Source organism: Capsicum annuum, chromosome 2, assembly GCF_002878395.1.
Source record: "Capsicum annuum cultivar UCD-10X-F1 chromosome 2, UCD10Xv1.1, whole genome shotgun sequence".
NCBI lineage: Eukaryota > Viridiplantae > Streptophyta > Magnoliopsida > Solanales > Solanaceae > Capsicum > Capsicum annuum.
The window spans coordinates 133,164,959-133,186,323 of NC_061112.1; the positions used below are offsets into that span (position 1 = coordinate 133,164,959).

A 21,365-nucleotide genomic window follows, 5' to 3' on the forward strand; every position below is an offset into this window, starting at 1 on the left:
TTCAAGAGATATCCCTCAAACATGAATAACATGTGTATATAATGAGTATTTATACATTTATTATACTTAAATTATATAATAATGATACATTTTCTATACACACAGGAATACATATTTTAAAACAATGATAAGTTTCTCTACGTATGATACATTTTCCATGCATATACAATAGTGATGCGATTTCTATACAGATGCTGGAATTATTTGTATACAGTAGAGATACAAAAATGATACAATTTCTCTATGCATGATACATTTTCCATACACACAATTAAAAAAAAAAAAAGGGCAGCCGGTGCGCTGAAGCTACCGCTATTTGCGGTGTACTGATACATTTTCAAAAAATTCTTGTCATTTTCTTGGGCCATCCAGTGTTGAACTATTGGTCTTGCTGTTATTGGACGGCCAATAGATGCATCAAGTTTTTAGATTACTAGAACAAATAAAAGTATTCCCATCACTAAAATTTTTTACGAGTGTTATAACTAACAAGTAATACATATGAAACAAGTTGGACCATTAATAAATCAATTTCAATTCAAAACTAATTGGAATTCGAACAAATAACGAAGTAATTAAGAAAACTCAGAAAAGAAGGCTACAATATTTAAGGGTGCTAACGAGGATATAACTCAGATATTGATGCCTCATTTCGTGATGAACGAACAGATTTAGTTTTGGCTAGTTCATTAGATTCTGACATTCTTGTATTGTACTCTTGAATAAGCGAAATTTCCGGGCCTGAGCATTGGAAGACTCAGAGAGAGGCTACTGAGCATGAGAACAACTGCTGCCATGGTTGGTCTGTCAGCCACATTTTCTTGAACGCACAATAAGCAATGTGGATGCATCTCATTATGTCGCGAACCAGTCCTGAGCTTCCCCTCAACATGGGGTCTATCAAATTTGTAGCTGTTCCATCGCACCAGTTAGTCCAAGCCTGTCACATTTTAATTGAGAGATTAAGATCTACATATTGATAATGTAAAAGAATTTAATGTATGAAGATGGTCCCAACTAGTTCGGCATTGAGGTGTAGTTGATCATTGAACTTGGTTACTTACATAGCTCAGAAGGTCTTCCACAGATTCTCCATTTCTGAAACAAGTGTTCTTTTGACCACTTAAAATTTCCAGGACTAGTACTCCAAAGCTAAAAACATCTGACTTGACTGAAAATTGCCCATGCATTGCATACTCTGGTGCCATATATCCACTGCAAGAGAAAAATTACATAACATTCCACAACTTAGATATGATTCAGTTGTTAAATCTTTTTGTTACACATATATATTGCATTTCTCATGAACATAATAAGGTAAAATGGCTAACAATTCAATTCTGTAGTTTAGTTAGTTCAAACAGCGAGATAAGCAAAACCCAATAAGCTGTCAAAACAGGAACGTACTACTTGATTTTAAAAGTCAGAGCTACATTTTGCTATCAAGACATTTTAGAATGAACTTAGTAGTAACATGCGTGTTACAATTAAGTTATACTGCAAATTGGGTAGTTATTTTCTCCTTATGATGTCTTTTTTTTTTTCTTCGCCTTTCCTTGGTGAGAAAGCATCTCACTGCAATTTGAAGAGAACTCTTAGACCCATGGTCTTGGCCAAGCAAAGTAAAAGATTAGATGAGTTAAGACATTCATCATATATAATGCTGCAACGAGATCATATCTAACCTCTCTGAACAAGGAGAATTCATATGCTGAAAAGACAAAAGACAAATTCTGTTCTAGACAAAATCAAATTAATTTATTCATGGAGCTCACTTTTGGCAGAAGATCATACTTCTTGAAATGAACATCATTTTAATTATCAGATATTGCAACTCTAGGTGTATGATTATTCATATTGAATATTTAAAATTTTATACATTACCAAAGTGGTGAAGTCCTAGTTCAAAAATATTGGATTACAATGACATGCAAAATTCATATTGAAAATTCTAGTAATATTTCAAGGAGAGATTTGCTTTTGTCTCGAGGCAGCTTTTAATTCTTGCTAAATTGTTAAAAATCACTCCCAATGATATGAAAAAGGAGTAACATACTATTCTAATAATGAGAGATGTAAAACTTACTAGGTCCCGACAATTCTGCTTGTGTTGCCTTGAGTTTCATTCAATGTAAATAGCCTTGCCATGCCAAAGTCTGCAATTTTAGGATTCATTTCTGCATCTAGTAGAACATTACTAGCTTTGAGATCACGATGAATGATCCGAAGTCTAGAATCCTCATGTAGATAAAGAATTCCCTTAGCAACACCTCCTATGATTTTGGATCGCCTTTCCCAGCCCAATTGCCTACGTTTAACTGGGTCTGGGAACAAGATGAAAAATATAATTATGAGTTGAGCTTCTATCCACCTCTAATATAGAAGAATTTGCAAAATCAAACCACTTAAAGTATTGCTATAAGTAACTTCCTGCAACAAGTGGAGTTAGTTCTCCGGAAAATAAGGCAGGCGACAGTCAACATGTCAAATTGCACCAGCAAAACATTAAGCAATACATACCAAATAAAAATTGGTCAAGGTTTGCAATGGGAACAAATTCATAGACAAGAAGTCTCTCTGTTCCATCTAAGCAAAATCCCAGTAACCTAACCAAATTCCTGTGTTGAAGCCTAGCAACCAACAAGACCTCATTTTTGAATTCCAGATCACCTTGTCCTGAAACTGCCGACTATCTTTTCACTGCTACTTCTTGTCCATTTGGAAGCTTACCCTGAAACAGAAATGCAAATTGAAAAATTATGAGTTGAACAACATTAGAGTCAGCTATATGACGTTGCAGTGTCCTTTTATGTCTCACGTAAACTAATCAGTAATCACCTTGTACACAGCACCAAATCCGCCCTGTCCCAACTTATTAGCGCTTGAGAAGTTATCTGTCGCTGCTCTAATTGTAGAAAAGTCATATTGCAAGGATTCTGCAGTACTAATATCATCCCCATGTATTCCTTCATCAAAGTAGTAGTAAAAACATTCAACAAAATTCAGTAAAATATGGTCTTAAAGGTTCTACTTTCCTTAATCATCGACTGTTAATAATCTGCGCCTTACTCTGAATATCATTCACTAGCTTCCTTCTTCGCCTCCTCATCCAAATGACAGAAATACAAACAATAAGAATAACAATTGTAACAGTTGGTACAACGATAATGATGATGGTTCGAGTTCTTTTATCATCCTTTCCTGCAAGAACTCCTCAAGTTAGTATTCGTTGGACAATACACTTTGTTTCAATTTATGTGACCCTATTTCCTTTTTGTTTTGTGCCTTAAATAATGATCACTTTCTAAATTCGGAAACAATTTACTTAAGCTTCTCACTTTAATCTAAATAATAAAATTTTATGACCACCCAAATTTTACGGCATATTCCATACCACAAAAGCTTAAGTCTTCTAGTTGCAAAAATGCAAAGGGGAATCCAGAATTTAAGGTTTGTGGTTCCCCATATTAGATAAAAATAAAATCAAATAGTAACTAAGAGATTTGAACCCACAACTAAGAGATCAATAAAATTTTTACAATTCCCTCGACTCCGCTAGACCAACAACATATTTTATTTATGGTTCTCAACTTATAATTGTTATATATTTAGTAGATCTCTCTATAGAAATACTATATCCGCACGAAAGTTAGTGGGTTCCCGAAAACCCCCACCCGGCCTTCTAGATCCGCCCCTGCAAAAATGATAACACAGGTTTTAAAATCACAAGTTTAAAAAATATTTTTTTATTCCTTAAATTTTGTGTCCAGTTAAGCAGGGTACATAAAAAGTAAAACAGAGGGGGTACTGTGTTTCTCTATAAGAGCATGACCAAATGCATTTGGTTAGCAATTATGTCACGACCTGATTCGAGGCTCTGGCCGCGACGGGCATCCCAGACCACACAGCTTCGAGATACCCTGTCACGTTCCAATCCACTAGTGATATTATCCGCTCTGGGCCCAGGCCCGCATGGCTTTAAAACGCGTTATTAGGGAGTAAGGCTTTATCACTTATAAACCCAGCATCCCTCCTGTGTTTTGCCGATGCGGGCTCCTTCCTAAGTTGGGGTGTTACAAATTAATATCATAAGTTATAGATCACAAAGTATATGTTAGAAAATTAAGATTTACCTAGAAAATCCTAGTTAGTAGATATTTTTAGTGATCAAGTTTTTTATTTACAATGAGTGGTGGTTAGTTGGCCACATTAAGTGGTGGTTAGTTGGCCACATATGTACTTAATATTGTGTAATTTTTTATTTTTTATTTTGTGGTTTGTATTCCTCATACACACACTATATATGTGTGTGTAGCCAATGTATTGAACTATCAAGAAATAAAAAGAGTACTTAAAAACATTTCGGCTTTCTCTTCTTCTTCTTTGCAATTTTGTAGCAATTTACAACTACATTTTATTCACTCCTTCAACTTTCTATTTTCTAATCCTTCTTCCCTTTCTTTTGACATGGTATCAGAGCTCATTTCTTACCGGATCTGAATTTGTTTTTTTGTTGATTTACTCATCTTTTATTAAGCTCTTTTTACTTAGATCTGTTTGCCAGAAAATATGGCACCAGAAAATCAACCAACGATGGGTACTTCAATTTTTTTTGGCGATAATTATCATATTTGGGCCATTAAAATGAATCCCTATTTAAAGGCTCTCAACTTGTGGGATGTCATTGAGAGTGGAGAACCTGCTGTTCAGCCATTGAGAGACAACCCAACTCTCAATGATATAAAAAGTATGATGAGTTGGTGACTAAATCTCCAAGAGCTCTTACTTTCATACATTCAAGCCTAACGGAAGTGATGTTTACAAGGATTATGGCTTGTGAGACAACCAAAGAAGCCTGGGATAAGCTAAAGGAGGAGTTTGAAGGCAGCAACAGAGTTAAGTCTGTTAAGGTCTTAGCTTTAAAGAGGGAGTTTGAGCTCTTGAAGATAAAGGATTCGGATAGTGTGAAGGAATACTCTTCTAAGATGATAGATATTGTGAACCAAATGAGGATACTTGGTGAAAACTTTCTAGACCAGAAGGTTGTAGAGAAGATCATGGTAAGCCTTCCGGACAAGTTTGAATAAAAAATCTCAACAATTGAAGAATCTTGTGACTTGACTACTCTTTCATTAGCTGAGCTGATCTTTAAATTCTAAATCCAAGAGGAACGGGTAACCATGAGAAGCGAAGGGAAAGTCGAAGATGCCTTTCAAGTAAGGCATAAATTCAGACAACAAAAAAAAGTCAAAAAAGTCTCTTTAGACCACTCTGGAGAAGTCAAATCTGGTGGATACCAAGGTGAATCATCAAGGAAAGAAAAATTTCTACCTTGTCGTACTTGTAAGAAGACAAACCACTTGGAGAAGAATTGTTGGCAGAAGTCCAAGAGGTTCCCTATTCAATGCAGATACTGCAAGAAGTATGGGCACATTGAGAAGTATTGCAGGCAAAAGCAAACTCAAAGTGGTCAGTCTTCCCAACGAGTAAATTTTACGGAAGATCACCAAGTCAAAAAAGTAGAGGAGGAGGTATTCGTGGCTTCGCACACATCACATATTGATTGATGCAATTGGTATGTCGATAGTGTATGCACAAGACACATGGCGATTGATGAAAATCTATTTGTTATCTTGGACAGGTCTGATAGGACCAAAGTGAAGCTTAGAAATAGTGCACTGGTGAAAGCTCAAGGTAGAGGGTCCGTAAAATTTCCTATGGATGAAGGTATGAAAATCATAAATGGTATTCTTTATGTGCCAAGCTTGACTCAAAACTTGTTAAGTGTTGCTCAGTTGCTTTACAATAATTACTCACTTACCTTTAAGGATAAAAAATGTGTCATTTATGATCCTAAAGGTTGTGAAGTAGCTAAAATTAGCATGATTGGCAATTCCTTTCCTATTTCATGCTATTCTGCGGAAAGCTGCTCTTTCAATGTTGAAATAAGTGATACTTGGCTTTGGCACAAAAGATTCGGTCATCACAACCTTAGTTCATTGGTGTATATGCAATCCAATGGTATGGTGCTTGATGTACCCAAAATTGACATGTGCCGAGATGTTTGTGAGTCATTTCAATTTGGTAAATTACATAGACTAACCTTTTCTAAAGGAAGTCTTTCGAGGGTGAAGGAAAAGCTAGAGTTGGTTCATACAGATATATATGGACCAATGAGGATGCCTTCTTTGAGTAGGAATAAATATTTTATTCTCTTTATAGATGACCTTACTCGAATGACATGGGTCTTTTTTCTAAGTAGCAAAGTTCAGGTGTTCTCTGTTTTCAAAGAATTCAAAGCTATGGTAGAAAGAGAGAGTGACTGCTGGTTGAAGTATATCAGGTCAGATAATGGAACTGAATATACTTCACATCAGTTCAGCAAGTATTGTAAAGACTTAGGTATTCAACAACAATTCACTGTTAGCTACACTCCAGAACAGAATGGGGTTTCTGAGAAAAAGTTATAGAACAATGATGGAGATGGCGAGATGCATGCTGGCAGAAAAGAATATGCCTAAATATTTTTAGGCCGAGGCAGTCAATACCGTAGTCTATTTGCTGAACAGGTTACCAACTAGAGCACTCCAATACATGACACCATTTGAAGCATGGAGGGGTATAAAGCCGTCTGCGAGACACTTAAAAGTCTTTGGTTCAGTCTGCTATGCACATGCTCCAGATTCTAAAAGAGGCAAATTGGATAACAAGGCTGAACTCTGTATTTTGTTGGGCTATAGCACAGCTGCAAAAGGGTACAAAGCATATAATATTCGTACGAAGAAGGTGCTTATCAGTAGAGATCTTGCGGTGGACGAGTCTAGTCATTATGATTGGGATCGAGATATTATTGTGAAGAACCAAGATGGGAGTACTTCAGTTGCAGCTCAAAATCTGCAGATAAGTGATATTTCTTCCAGTCCTATTACTGGAGCAGGACACCTTTCAGATGTTGAATTGATAACTGATTCTCTAGTTTTGAAGACCAAGTCACTAGCTGAAGTTTATAAGTAATGAAATTTTGCTCTTGTGGAACCATCTTACTTTGAAGAAGCAACAAGTCATGTAGCTTGGATTTCCACAATGGGGGAGGAGCTTGCCATGATTAATAAAAATAATACTTGAGAGCTGGTTGATAGGCCCGATCAAAAGAACGTCATCGGTGTCAAATAGGTCTATAGAACGAAGTTTAATCTAGATGAATCCATCTTCAAACATAAATCCAGACTCGTAGTTAAAGGCTATTCCCAGCATCCTGGAGTGGACTTTGGAGATACGTTTGCTCCTGTTGCGAGGCATGAGACAGTAAGATTTCTAATTACTCTTGTAGCACAGTACAAGTGGAAAATCTATCATTTAGATGTCAAATCTGAATTTCTAAATGGATTTCTTGAAGAAGATGTTTATGTTGAACAACTTGAAGGTTTTATAGTTGCAGGTGAAGAAGACAAGGTGTATAAGCTTAAAAAGGCTCTCTATGGCCTTAAACAAGCTCTAAGAGCTTGGTACATTAGTCTGGATACTCATCTGCTGTCTCAAGGCTTCAATCGAAGCCTAAATGAGGCTACTTTATACTTTAAAAGGCAAGCTAATGGGAAATTAATTGTGATATCTGTTTATGTTGATGATTTGATGATCACAGGTGAAGATTCTCTTGCAGTTCAAGAAATTAATAATTTGATGCTAAAAGTTTTTGAAATGTCTGATCTAGGGGAGATGAAGTCTTCCTAGGAATGAAAATTTCTCAATCTTTTGAAGGAATTTTCTTGTCCCAAAAGAGGTATGCCCTGAATCTCTTAAAAAGGTTCAAGCTTGATAAGTGCAAACCTGTTGCAACTCCACTTGTTGTGAATGAAAAGTTAATGAAGGATGATGGAGAAAAATGGGCAGATTCAAAATTTTATAGGAGCCTTATTGGAAGCTTGTTGTATCTAACTGCTACCAGGCCAGATGTGATGTTTGCAGCTAGTTTACTTTCTCGATATATGCAATGTCCTAGCGCCAAGCATCTTGGAGCTACTAAAAGGGTGTTGAGGTATATTAGAGGGACAATTGATTATGTCATTTTGTACAAAAGTGTGGAGAATGGAGCTCTTATTGGTTATTCAGATAGTGATTGGGGTGGATGTTTGGACGATTATAAAAGCACGTCTGGTTATTCTTTTTTATTTGGTTCAGGCATTTTTTCTTGAAGCACAAAGAAGCAAGATATCGTATCTCAATCTTCAGCAGAAGCCGAGTATGTGGTTGTTGCATCTGCTACAAATCAAGGAATTTGGTTGAGAAAAATCTTGTTTGAATTGGACCTTTTGTCAGAAGAACCAACAATGATCTATGTGGACAATAAATCAGTCATTTCTATGGCTAAAAATCCAGTGCAACATGGAAGGACGAAGCATATCAACATCAGATTCCATGCTTTCCGAGATGCCGAGAAGAATGGGGAAGTAAAGCTGGTGCATTGCAGAAGTGAAGAACAACAAGCCGATATTCTAACCAAGGCTCTTCCCACCAATAAGTTTGAGTTTCAAAGGTCGTTGCAGGGAGTTTCAATGAAAAATCTTAAGGAGGAGTGTTAGGAAATTAAGATTTATCTAGAAAATCCTAGTTAGTAGATATTTTATGCAGTGATCGAGATTTTTATTTACAATGAGTGGTGGTTAGTTGGCCACAAAGAGTGATGGTTAGTTGGCCACATATGTACTTAATATTGTGTGAGGTTTTTTTTCTTGAATTGTAGTTTGTATTCCTCATACACACACTATATATATGTGTGTAGCCTATGTATTGAACCATCAAGAAATAAGAGTACTTAAAAACATTTCAGCTTTCTTTTCTTCTTCTTTGCAGTTTTGTAGCAATTTACAGCTACATTTTATTCACTCCTTCAACTTTCTATCTTCTAATCCTTCTTCCCTTTCTTTTGACAGTATATAAAGCTAGTTAAAGTGCAAAAAAGAAAATTATAGGAGTAGTACTTGGTTAAGAATTGAAGTGGCTAACAATTCCATAAAGATTTTGCTTACCTGATGGTGGCGGTGGCGGTGGTGGTGATAAGGGTGGCGGAGCATCAGGCGGAAGCTCATCGAAAAAGGGAGAACTTTAATACTGAAATTTGCAGCTGGGCATCATATATCTGAGACCCCGCTTACCATAACATTCATAGGTAGGTAAGCTCCTATAGCCAGCACTTAAGTAATTGAAGCAATCTTGAGCTGATAAATCTGCAGTGCACTGTACAAGTGCATATATAGTCTAAAAATCAGGGGCCTGCGTACTATTATTAGCGTACCTCCGTTTACCATCCCGTGAAGCTTGACTTTGTAAACTTTCTAACAAGTTTCTTAGATCTTGCATAAATTCACCAGTACTTGAGGCATTTGCGGTGTTATATAAAATTCTTCGTGGCTGAGTTGAAACGATGCCTATGATGGACTGATTTGAATATCTTACCATACAACGGTCATAGAAACCAATGGCTGATTTCTTGTAAGGACATACCTCTAGAATCTTACGAGTAGCATTAGTCATACAATCACGGCATGCCTGTAATTGGACGTCCCCTCTACATTGCGCAATGACACTAACCGCGTCAGATTTTTGGCCTATGGAAGAATTATAGAACCCAAAACTATCCATGTTCTGTGAAACAGATGAGAGGATTGTGTTAAGATTAGTGTCATATGCACTATTTGGGGAGAACTCGATATTATTAGAACCATCTCCAGCACATACATAAGAAGCGAATTCAGGCTGTGCTATGCTGAGGTCGAAAAGGTAATAAAGCTGCAACATTAGAAGGACCAGCTGTCTTCCACATCGTCTACGCAAAACTAAACTTGTCAGGGACAAGTATACATAGAATAGCTACACATTCAAAACGACCCAAAGTTCCATGCTCTTGCAAATATTGAATATGGACTTTTTTGTTTAGGAAGTCACTGCAAAATGAAAAGTAAAACACTGAAAAAGATGGATGTGGAAAATTGAGGAGAAAAGAGAATTTTCAAAAAAGACGAGTTTTTGTGAAGGTTCCTGATTCTTAAGTTCCACCATATGGGGGGACCTTTCAGTGATTAGGTATTGAAACTTGCAACTTTTTCCAAAGCTGAAAATTTGCTTTGGGCCAAATATACCTCTAATGTAGATCCATATAGAGAAACTTCATCCTAGTTTCAACAGTATCTCGTTTTTAATCCCTCCCTTACTCAAATGGCCTGAATTTGTCATTATTGCTAACGAATCCGTTTCTCCTATTAAACTGTGTCCAATAAGGAATCAAGGATTTGGGATTCCTCTGTGTTTCTTTTCCCAATAAAAAGTACAAGTTTGGTTGTTGTGGTTAGCTGATTGGTGACTAAAATGAACCATGAACAAGATTGAAACTTTTTTGTATTAGGTTTAGTAAACTGGCAAATCATCATATACAAGTTAATAAACGGAAAATTCAGTTTCTGTGTGTCTTCTTCAAAACTTGGAAAACGAATTGGAGCACCACTTTGTGTTACGGTTTGCAGCAGTAGGAGTTGCGAGAAAAAAAAAAGAGAACAACTTTTTTACCATGGTCTGTAAGTGGAATATTGTTATCCAAATAGCTTGAATCACTAACGATTCAAGGATTTGGAATAAGCTATTGCAGAACAGCACCACAAGTTAAGAACAGAGAAGAAGAGAATAAGAAGAGAAAAGAGATTTTAGAGAAGAAAGCAATGAATTGTATTATTCTAAAACTCTTGTACACTTCACTAGTTTATATACAATTGTAGAATTGACCCACTCCCTCTAATTCTCAACTAACTATCAGCTCAACTACCTTTCTTGAACAATATCTCAATGTAACAGTAATGAACAGTGGTTAGTTTAATTAACTGTTATAATAGATTTTGCTGACATGGCAATTTTCAATTCTAATTAGCTAATTGTTGACATGGCAATTTCCAATTCTAATTAGCTAATTAGTGTAATAATATTCCCTCCCCAAAAGAGATCCTTGTCCTCAAGGATGAAAATGAGGAAATCTGACTTTCAAGGCCTTATAGAACTCCCAGCTAGCATCATCAACAAGTAAGCCTTCCCATTTGACTAGAACTTGTGCCACAGCTTTTCCACCTTTCTTGACCATTCTCCTCTGAAGAATACTTTCAGGATTGGGAAAAAGAGGATGAGCAATGTCAAGGACAGGGGGTAGTGAAATTTGAGTAGGCAATGCAAAGCACTTCTTTAACAAGGACACGTGGACAGTGGGATGGATCTTAATAATATCAGGAAAAGCAAGAGTGTAAGCCACTAATCCCATCTTTTTCAGAATTTGAAATGGCCCATAGTACTTGGAAGCTAACTTATGGAAGGAATGGCCAGAAACAGTAGTTTGTTTATAGGGATGGATCTTGAAATACACCCAGTCACCAACCTCAAAAACTCTGTCACTTCTATGCAAATCTGCCTGTTGTTTCATTCTCAATTGAGCCCTCCTCAAGTGATGTTTTAATAGGTCCAACTTCATCTCTCTGTTAAGCAAGGTAGCATCCACCTCTGTAGAAGCTAATTCACCAGACAAATAAGGTAAATGTAATGGAGGAGGCCTTCCATAAAGTGCCTCATAGGGAGTCGTTTGAATAGCACTATGGAAACAAGTATTGTACCAGTATTCAGCCATAGCCAAGAAAGAGAACCAAGTATGAGGCTCTTCACTACAAAAATATCTCAAGTAAGTTTCTATGCTTCTATTTGGCACTTCAGTTTGACCATTGGACTGAGCGTGATAAGCTGAGGAAGTGTGCAACTGAACTACTTGTAGGTTGAATAATTCTTGCCAAAAATTACTGAGGAAAACAGCATCCCTGTCGCTAGTTATGGCATTAGGTAATCCATGTAACTTAACCACTGTATCCATGAATACCTTAGCTACGGACTGAGCAGTATAAGGGTGCTTCAGAGGTAGAAAATAAGCATATTTACTAAGCCTATCCATAACTACTAGAATAACTTCATATCCTTTGGATTTAGGTAGACCATCAATAAAATCTAAGTTGATTTGGGACCAAACTACCTCAGGAATGGGAAATGATTGTAGTAGGCCAAGGTAAGCAGCTAAATCAGCCTTATTCTTCTGAAAAGTATCACACCGCTGGACAAACAACTTCACATCATCTCTAATACCCTTTTAGTAGAAAAGTGTTAACAGTCTCTTAAGAGTAGCTTCTATACCTGAATGTCCCCCTTAAGCAGATGAATGCCAAAAGAAAATAATATCATGTCGAAGTTGAGGTATATTACCCACCACCAACTTTTCTTTCCTTCTGAGTTGATTATGATGCCAAGTAAATTATTTATGGTAATTTGGATTAGCCATGAGTTCTGTAATGAGAAGCTGTAAAGCAGGATCACCTTCCCAGCTGGCTGCTATAGCTTGTGGAAGATCAGAACTAGTATTAGAGAGAACTAAAGTCATTAATTCAACACCCTGCACCCTAGACAAGGCATCAGCCACCTTATTTTCTACCCCCTTTTTATATTCAATGACATAGTCAAAGGGCATGAGTTTTGTGAGCCACAACAACTGTGAATTAGTATGTAGTTTCTGATCCAATAGATACTTCAAAGCCTTTTGATCTGTTCTAATGACAAACTTCTGATTCAAGAGATAATGTGACCACTTGGTTACAACATGTACAATAGCAAGTAGTTCTCTGTCATACACTGATAAGGCTGTAAGTTTAGGTGAAAGGCCTTTACTAATAAATGTAATGGGGTGACCTTCTTGCATTAGTACAGCCCCAATCTCTACTCCACCAGCATCAGTTTCCACTACAAAAAACTTAGTTATGTCAGGTAGAGCTAATACAGGTGCTTTTGTCAATGCCTACTTAAGTTGTGTAAGTGCCTTAAAAGCTTCATCATTCCACTGGAACTTGTTCTTCTTCAGGAGATCATTCAAAGGTCTTGACATAGTCCCAAAACCCTGAATAAACCTTCTATAATACCCAGCTAATCCAAGAAAACCTCTCAACTGTTTAATAGTTGTTGGAGTTGGTCAATCTGTTACAGCAACAATCTTCAGAGAATCTGTAGACACTCCCTCTTGAGTGATGAATTTGCCTAGATACTCAATCCTTTTGACTCCAAAAAAGCATTTAGAGTGCTTATCAAATAACTGGTGATGTTGCATAACCTCTAAAATAGAACTCAAGTGTTCTAGATACTTATCTATACTTATTCTGTATATTAATCTTTCATCAAAGAATACAAGGACATATTTCCTCAGAAAGTCCTTGAATACAACATTCATCAAGCCCTGAAATAAAGCAGGTGCATTTGATAGTTCAAAAGGCATAACCACATATTCAAAATGCCTAGAATAAGTTTTGAAAGTTATTTTAGGTATATCATCAATTGCCATCCTTAGCTGGTGATAATCGGATCTAAGGTCAATGTTAGAAAAAATTACAAAACCCCCAAGTTTATCGAACAAGTCTTCAACAACTCGAATTGGGAACTTGTTCTTGACAGTTTGTTTGTTCAAGTCTCTATAATCAACACACAATCTCCATGTACCATCTTTCTTGCCAACCAATACTACTGGAGCTGCAAATGGACTACAACTAGGTTGCACCACCCCTTGATCCAACATCTGCTAAACTAATCCCTCAATAATGTCCTTGGCAGAAGGATATCTGTAAGGCCTCTTGTTTATAGGTTTAGTATTGTTGTACAACACTATTCTATGATCAAAGATTCCCCTATATGGAGGTAATTCTTGGGGTTCTTCAAACAAGGTCTTATGCTTGTGTAAGAGACTCATCAATTTAGGATCACCCTGAAGGCTTTCCTTAGCATCAACTGAATGCCATTGATCTTTACTAGTCATAGAAGGCACAACTTAAATCATACACAATTGAGAGTTAATACCTGATATCTTAGCTAACTTTCCAGCTCCTGTGGTTTTAATTTGTCAGCCAACTTCTTTGAGAATATGTTTTCTCCCTTTGTACCAAAAATCTATTGTCAGATCCCTGAAATTCATCTTGATATCTCCAAGATTTAATAGCCATTGCACCCCTAAGACCACTCTACAAGACCTTAATGGTAAGAGAAAAAATTCTACTTAAAACTCCACCCATTGTAATAGCCAAGAGAGTTTGCACATCTTACTCGCTTGCATGTCATTACCCTTAGCTGCAGTCACTGCCTGCGGAGTAGTAGATGTCACTTGGCATCCTAGCTCCTTCACAACCTATGGATCAATGAAATTATGTGAACTACCTGTGTCCACTAAAATACGGAGAGGTTTCTTTGAATGGTAACCAATCACTCTTAGTGTCCTGAATCCTAATGATCTATTAAGGGCATGAACATAGATTTCCATATGCTCTAAGGGCCTAATCAATTCCATCCGTTCTTTATTATCATTTGCTAGTTCTTCTTCATGTTCACTTTCTACTTCTTCATGCTCTACTATCTCTATCAAATATAATTGTTTCAAGTTTGTGCACTTGTGACCAAATACATACTTTCATTACAGAAGTAACATAACCCTTTAGACCTTTTCTCATTCATTTCTTCAGGACTCAAAGTCCTTCTACTGACCCCTTTAGATGTTGGTGCAACTGCATTGCTAGTAGGAGCAGGTAATAAGGGAGGTTTACTTTGAAACCTTTGATCATACCTCCTATTGTGACTAAAATTATGAACAAGTTGCTTCATAGCCTTCAAATATGCCTCTTGCATCCTTGATGATTTGTAAACTTGAGATAAGGTCCTTGGATTTGCTATCTTTACTGCCATATTCAACTTATTATTTAACCCTCCAAGATAACAGTTGATTACATTTTCCTCTGATAGGTTGACTCTAGTTAAATGCCTTTAAAAAATAGCCTGATAATCTTTCACGAGTCCTGTTTGCCTCACTTTCTTTATTTCTTCCATGGGATCATCAATCTTTCAACTAAGGCCATAGCATACTCACTCCATGTTGGAGGATGTAAGTACTGCCTATACTTCATGAAAGCTAAGTGCCACTGGACAACTTCACCCTCAAATTGCACGGATGCAACATTTACCCTCTCATCCATGGGAACATTTTCCATATTAAAAAACTGCTCCACCTTGAACAACCATGACCTCAAATCCTCTCCTGAAAACTTCAAGAAATCCAACCGTGACCACCTTGAGAATTGGAAATGATGATTGTTGTAACTGCTTGTACTTTTCCCCCTTTGTGACCTTTCATCAAACTGCCTTGGTGCATCATTTAAGCCTTCCCTTTCTCGAACAATTGTAGGAGATTTACCCCTTTGATTTTCACCTGTCGAGGTCAATTTCTCCCTAATTTCCATTACTGCTTGATCCAATCCCTTGAGAGTCGACACTTTTCCTGCCAGAGTTCCCACCTCTATCAAAACTTTTTACATCATCTCCCTTAGTTCACCCATTTCACTACTGGTTGCTCCATCAATTCCCCTATTACTTTTCGTCATTGTTCCAAGGAACGAAAAGCTCTGATACCAATGTTACCCAAATTGCTTGAATCACTGACGATTCAAGGATTTGGAATAAGCTATTGCAGAACAGCACCACAAGTTAAGAACAGAGATGAAGAGAATAAGAAGAGAAGAGAGATTTTAGAGAAGAAAGCAATGAATTGTATTATTCTAAAACTCTTGTACACTTCACTAGTTTATATACAATTGTAGAATTGACCCACTCCCTCTAATTCTCAACTAACTATCAGCTCAACTACCTTTCTTGAACAATATCTAAATTAGGGGTGGGCATATTTTGGTTTAAATCGAAAAAATCGAAAAATCAAATCGAAATTTAATTTTGGTTTTAGTTTTTCGGTTTTTCGGATCAGATTCGGTTTGTAATTTTAAAATTTTAGTTTTTCGGTTCAGTTTTCAATAAAAAAAAAATCGGTTAAACCGAAATTTTATAAATAATAAATAATATATATATTTTATTATCTATTATATATATAATTATATATATAATATATATTTTATTATATATATAAAAAAATATATATATATATATATATATATATATATATATAATATTTAGTAATTTACATTCACAATTAACATTTAACAGCAAATTTGCATACGCCGCAGACTGTTTATGGATTGTTTTAGTGACTCAAATATTTTATGGATTATTTTGGTGACTTTAGACTGTTTTATGGACTATTTATGCAAGGTTATATTATATGTAATGATTAATGACGTTATGTATTATGTTAAGCTTATGATTATTTCATTTCGTTTTATCCATGTTGAGTTATTTATAGTTATTTATATTTGGGAATGAAAAACAGGTTTGAAAAAAAATATTTTTCTAAAAAAAACCATCAATTTTAAATACTCAGTTATGAAAAAGAGAGACTAACTACTTTAATATTTCAAACCGAAATAAAAATTCGAAATAACCGAACCGAATTTGTAAAAACCGAACCAAACCGAATTTATTTTGATTTGGTTACGGATGTCATTTTTGTCAATTCGAAAACCGATAAACCGAACCAATATTAAACAATCAGATCGAACCGACCGAACGCCCACCCCTAATCTCGATGTAATAGTAATGAACAGTGGCTAGTTTAACTAACTGTTAGTTATAATAGATTTTGCTGACATGGCAATTTCCAATTCTAATTAGCTAATTGTTGACATGGCAATTTCCAATTCTAATTAGCTAATTAGTGTAACAAATAGTACCATGTTCCTTTGAATTTTGGAGTCAATTACGTACATCTCCGTGAATAATCGATCATTCTCAATCTCAAACTAGTGAATGTTCGAAGAAATAACATAATAAGTAACTACATTCAGAAAAGGGCAATTATTATCCAACTCTATTATCTAGGATATAACTCAGTTACTGACATCTCATTTTGTGATAAGCAAATAGAGGCTGGTCGATTAGATTCTGATATTAATCTCGAATTGCATTCTTGAATAGGTTGAATCTTTGCACTAACATCATTGTGCATATAACATGCAGGCCTTGAAGGCACTGAAAGACTGAGAGACAGACTACTGAGCATGAGAACTACTGCCGACATAGTTGGTCTATCGGCAGCATTTTCCTGAATGCACAATAAAGCAATGTGGATGCACTTCGTTATGTCACGAACCAATTTTGTGCTTCCCCTTAACATGGGATCTATTAAATTTGTATTTGTTCCTTTGCGCCAGTTTGTCCAAGCCTGTGACAGTTTAATTTAAGAGTTTTAACTTATACGCACAGATAGTGTATAATAATTTATGTGCAACTGACCCCGACTAATTGAATAATTTGCTTGGTTGCTACTTACATAGCTCAGAAGGTTTCCCACATATTCTCCATTTATGAAACAAGTGTTCCTTTGGCCACTTAAAATTTCTAGGACTAATACTCCAAAGCTAAACACATCTGATTTGACTGAGAATTTTCCATTCATTGCATACTCTGGCGCCATATATCCACTGCAAAGCCGAAAAAAGAATTACATAACATTCCGCAGCTTAGATATGATACAATTGTTAATTTTGTTGTTGAACATTTGTATTTTGTTTTTCTCATACACACACTAAGCTAAAAGGCTAATAATTCAATTCTGGGGTTTAATAATCCGAAGAGTTGGATTAGAAAAACTGAATAGGCTGTCAAAATTGGGAAAAACTTGATGTTAAAAGTCAGAACTACAAGTTTCATAAATGAACTTCAACATTTTTCAATGAAGGTAGGAAGTTGCAGTAATTAAAATGTTGTTCTGCAATTTATACTGCACATTGGGTAGTTATGAAAAATAAGTGTATCTTATGAGAGATGTAAAACTTACTAGGTCCCAGCAATTTTGCTGGTGCTGCCATGAGTTTCATCCAAGATAAATAGCCTTGCCATGCCAAAATCTGATATCTTAGGATTCATTTCTGCATCTAGTAGAATATTACTAGCTTTGAGATCACGATGAATTATCCGAAGTCTAGAATCCTCATGAAGATAAAGCATTCCCGTGGCAACGCCACCTATTATTTTATATCGCCTTTCCCAATCCAGATGCCTATGCTTAACCGAATCTGTGTTCCCATTGGACAAATGAAATGAATAATAAGCTACATTTTTAACTTGTATATATAGCGATTGTGTAGATGTTTGGTGCAAGCTAAAAAATTTAATTTTAAGCAATACATACCAAATAAAAAGTGGTCAAGGCTTGCATTGGGAACAAATTCATAGATAAGAAGTCTCTCTGTTCCATCTAGACAAAATCCCAGCAAGCTAACCAGATTCTTGTGTTGAATCCTGGAAACCAACAAGACCTCGTTTTTGAATTCTAGCTCACCTTGGCCTGAATTTGCAGCCAATCTTTTTACTGCTACTTCTTGTCCATTTGGAAGCTTACCCTGAAGCAGACCAACACAATAATGTAAAGACTTTTTACGTTATAAAAATCAAACTCATGCAACAATATGTAAACCTAATATAATCACCTTGTAAACCGGACCAAATCCACCTTGGCCCAATTTATTAGCATTTGAGAAGTTATTTGTTGCTGCACTAATTGTTGAAAAATCATATTGCAGGGATTCTCCAGAGCTAGTAGTATCATCCCGGCGTATACCTTCAGCAACGTAGTACTTCATAATTATAGCACTAACAAATTAGTGAGCTGGTCTTAATTAAGATTTAACTTTCCTTAATCATTGTGGGTTAATATGCCACACTTACTCTCTTTTTTGTTCACCAACTTCCTCTTTCGCCTCTTCATCAAAATGACAGGAATACAAACAACAAAAATAACAACTGTGACAGAGGGTACAACAATAACGGCGATAGTTCTTGCGGTTTTATCATCCTTCCTACAAAAAAATGCTTCAAGTTAGTACTAGGTTAGCAAATATTCATATTTTCCACACTATTTCAGTCTGTCGAAAGTTAAGACTAGAATAGCAATTTGTATTGAAGTATTTATATGTCAATTAGGCACAATATTGTATAATGACCTAATTACAATAACAGCAGGGAAGGGGAACCTTGGTGTAACTAGTGAAGTTGTTGTCATATGACCAGGAGGTCACGGGTTCAAGCCTTAGAAGCAACCTCTGACAGAAATGCAAGGCAAGGTTGTACACAATAGACCCCTTGCGGTCGGACCCTTCCTCGAACTCTACGCATAGCGGGAATTTTAGTGCATCAAGATGCCCTTTTTACAAGAACAACATGGTATAGGACTGAAATTATAGCCATTATTCAGTTACTCGTGTTAATTACTCTATATATGCACTTTATATCTGAAATTCTAGGTACCGTGGAATAATTCACAGAGTAATTGCGATTTATATCTAAGAAAAATATACTGCATGTAAACTTTCTTTACACGTAAATTGAGGCCGCTAAGCCAGCCAACAAAAGAGGCTCGACATGAACAGCATGTCCCGTGAATATAATTCCACAAGGATTTCAAATACCTGGAGGAGGCAGTGGCAGTGAGGCTGGCTTCGGCGGTGACTGTAAGGGTGGCGGAGCTTCATTCAATACCGACTCGTTGAAGAATGAGTAAGGTTCATATCGAACAATGCAGCTTGGCAACATATGGTAGTTTCCCCACTTTGCGTAACACTCACAGCCAGGTAAACTTGTATAGACAGCGGTCAAACAATCGTAGCAACCCTGAGCTGATAAATCGGCTGTGCACTGTACAAGTGCACGTATAGTCTGAAAATCAGGGGCTTCAATAACATCAGCAGCAAACTTACGCTTCCCGCCCCTTGAAGCTCGAGTTCGTAAACTTGTCAACAAAGGTGCCAGATATTGGTTAAAAAACAACTGGGGGTCCGAGAAATCCCTGGTGACATAGACAGAAAATCGTGGGTAGGTTGACATGGTGCCTATGAAGGACACATTTGAATATCTTAGCAGACACATATCGTAAATGCCAAAGGCTGATTTCTTGTAAGGACATTTCTCTAAAATCAAGCGACTAGCATTATTTACACAACTGCGACATGTTTGTAATTCGACATCACCTCTGCATTGCGCAATGAGGCTAACCTTGTTCAGGTCTTGGCCTATGGTAGTATTATAAAAACCATCACTGTCTATGTTACGCGCTGCTGAGAAGAGAACTGTTTTGAGATTTGCTTCATATGCATCATTTGGAGAGTACTCTGTTACGTTACCTTCACATGGCGATTGAAGAGTGAAGTTAGGCTGTGCTATATTGAGGTAGAAAAGGTAGCAAAATTGAAATATTAGAATGATCAGACATTTCAAGAAACCCATAGCTGTCTTGCCAATTCACGCAAAGCTTAATAGAGTGGCTGTGCTCAATTTTGTTAGGAAGATAGAATTCAATTTTTCATTTTTTTTTAATAGACTTTACAATTTTATTTTGTTGGAAGTTTGACATTGTATCTTGACTTTTCTGAAGTCAATGAAAAAATATATAAAACGCGAATATTAAAAGCATTGAAAAGGATATAACAGTGTTTTGACGGGTAGATTATTTTAAGAAATTTATACTCATATTCAAATGTCAAAATAAAATTCATAAATAAAATGGCTATTATAAAAAAACACAAAATCGTTGGGTTCGAAATCGGAAGCTTATAATTTGCAAAAATAAGATGGTCATAATTCAGATAACAAATAAAAATATATTAAAGACATATTATTAATATGATTCGGTCAACGACCTACATATTAAAAACTAAAATTGCAAAAATATAAAAACTAATGAGAATGTTAATGTGTTGTTGTATGAGAAGGAAGTTTTCTACAGATGTCCAAAACTTTTTACTCCAACAAAGAGGTTTGCCAAATATGAAAAGAGTTTATATTTTCCTTTAAAGAAAAATAAAAGTAATTATGGTATTACTTTTATTTTCCTTCTAAGAAAAATAAAAAATTTAAATTTAGTAAGAAAGTCAGACAAAAACCCTAACAAATCTTCCTTTTTTGGCTTGATTCTCTTCACTTGATCCGTCTTCTTCACGAATTTCGTTCTTCACAAAATCTTCATCACTGTTGCTTGTCATGGTTAAAAATAAGATTTAAAATATCATGGTTAAAAATTAATTTAAAAGTAATATTTTATTTTTATTTTTAAAGATGCAGCAATAGGAATATTGAAAACTTTCTTCATGAATTTCGTTCTTCACAAAATCTTCATCACTGCTGCTTGTCATGGATAAAAATAAAGTTTAAAATATTATGGTTAAAAATTGGTTTAAAAGTAATATTTTATTTTTATTTTTAAAGATGCAGCAGTAGAAATATTGAAAATATGGTTGAAACTTGTTTTCCACATGTAGTTTGAAAAAAATCCTCATTATCATCAATTTGGTTGCAAATTGGTTTGTACCGCTATGAACTTGTCTTCAACC

The 21,365-nt window shown here is 35.9% G+C and overlaps 1 protein-coding gene and 2 pseudogenes across 1 annotated transcript; all 3 read right to left on the reverse strand.

Moving 5' to 3' along the window:
* Window positions 1-504: 504 nt before the first annotated feature.
* On the reverse strand, window positions 505-8,975 carry LOC107859538 (annotated as a pseudogene).
* Window positions 8,976-9,102: 127 nt separating this feature from the next.
* LOC124885193 (cysteine-rich receptor-like protein kinase 26) lies at window positions 9,103-9,795 on the reverse strand. The gene is given in 1 exon segment (XM_047407040.1): window positions 9,103-9,795. A coding segment is annotated over 1 exon segment (693 nt).
* Window positions 9,796-16,699: 6,904 nt separating this feature from the next.
* Window positions 16,700-20,320, reverse strand: LOC107859540 (annotated as a pseudogene).
* Window positions 20,321-21,365: the final 1,045 nt, after the last annotated feature.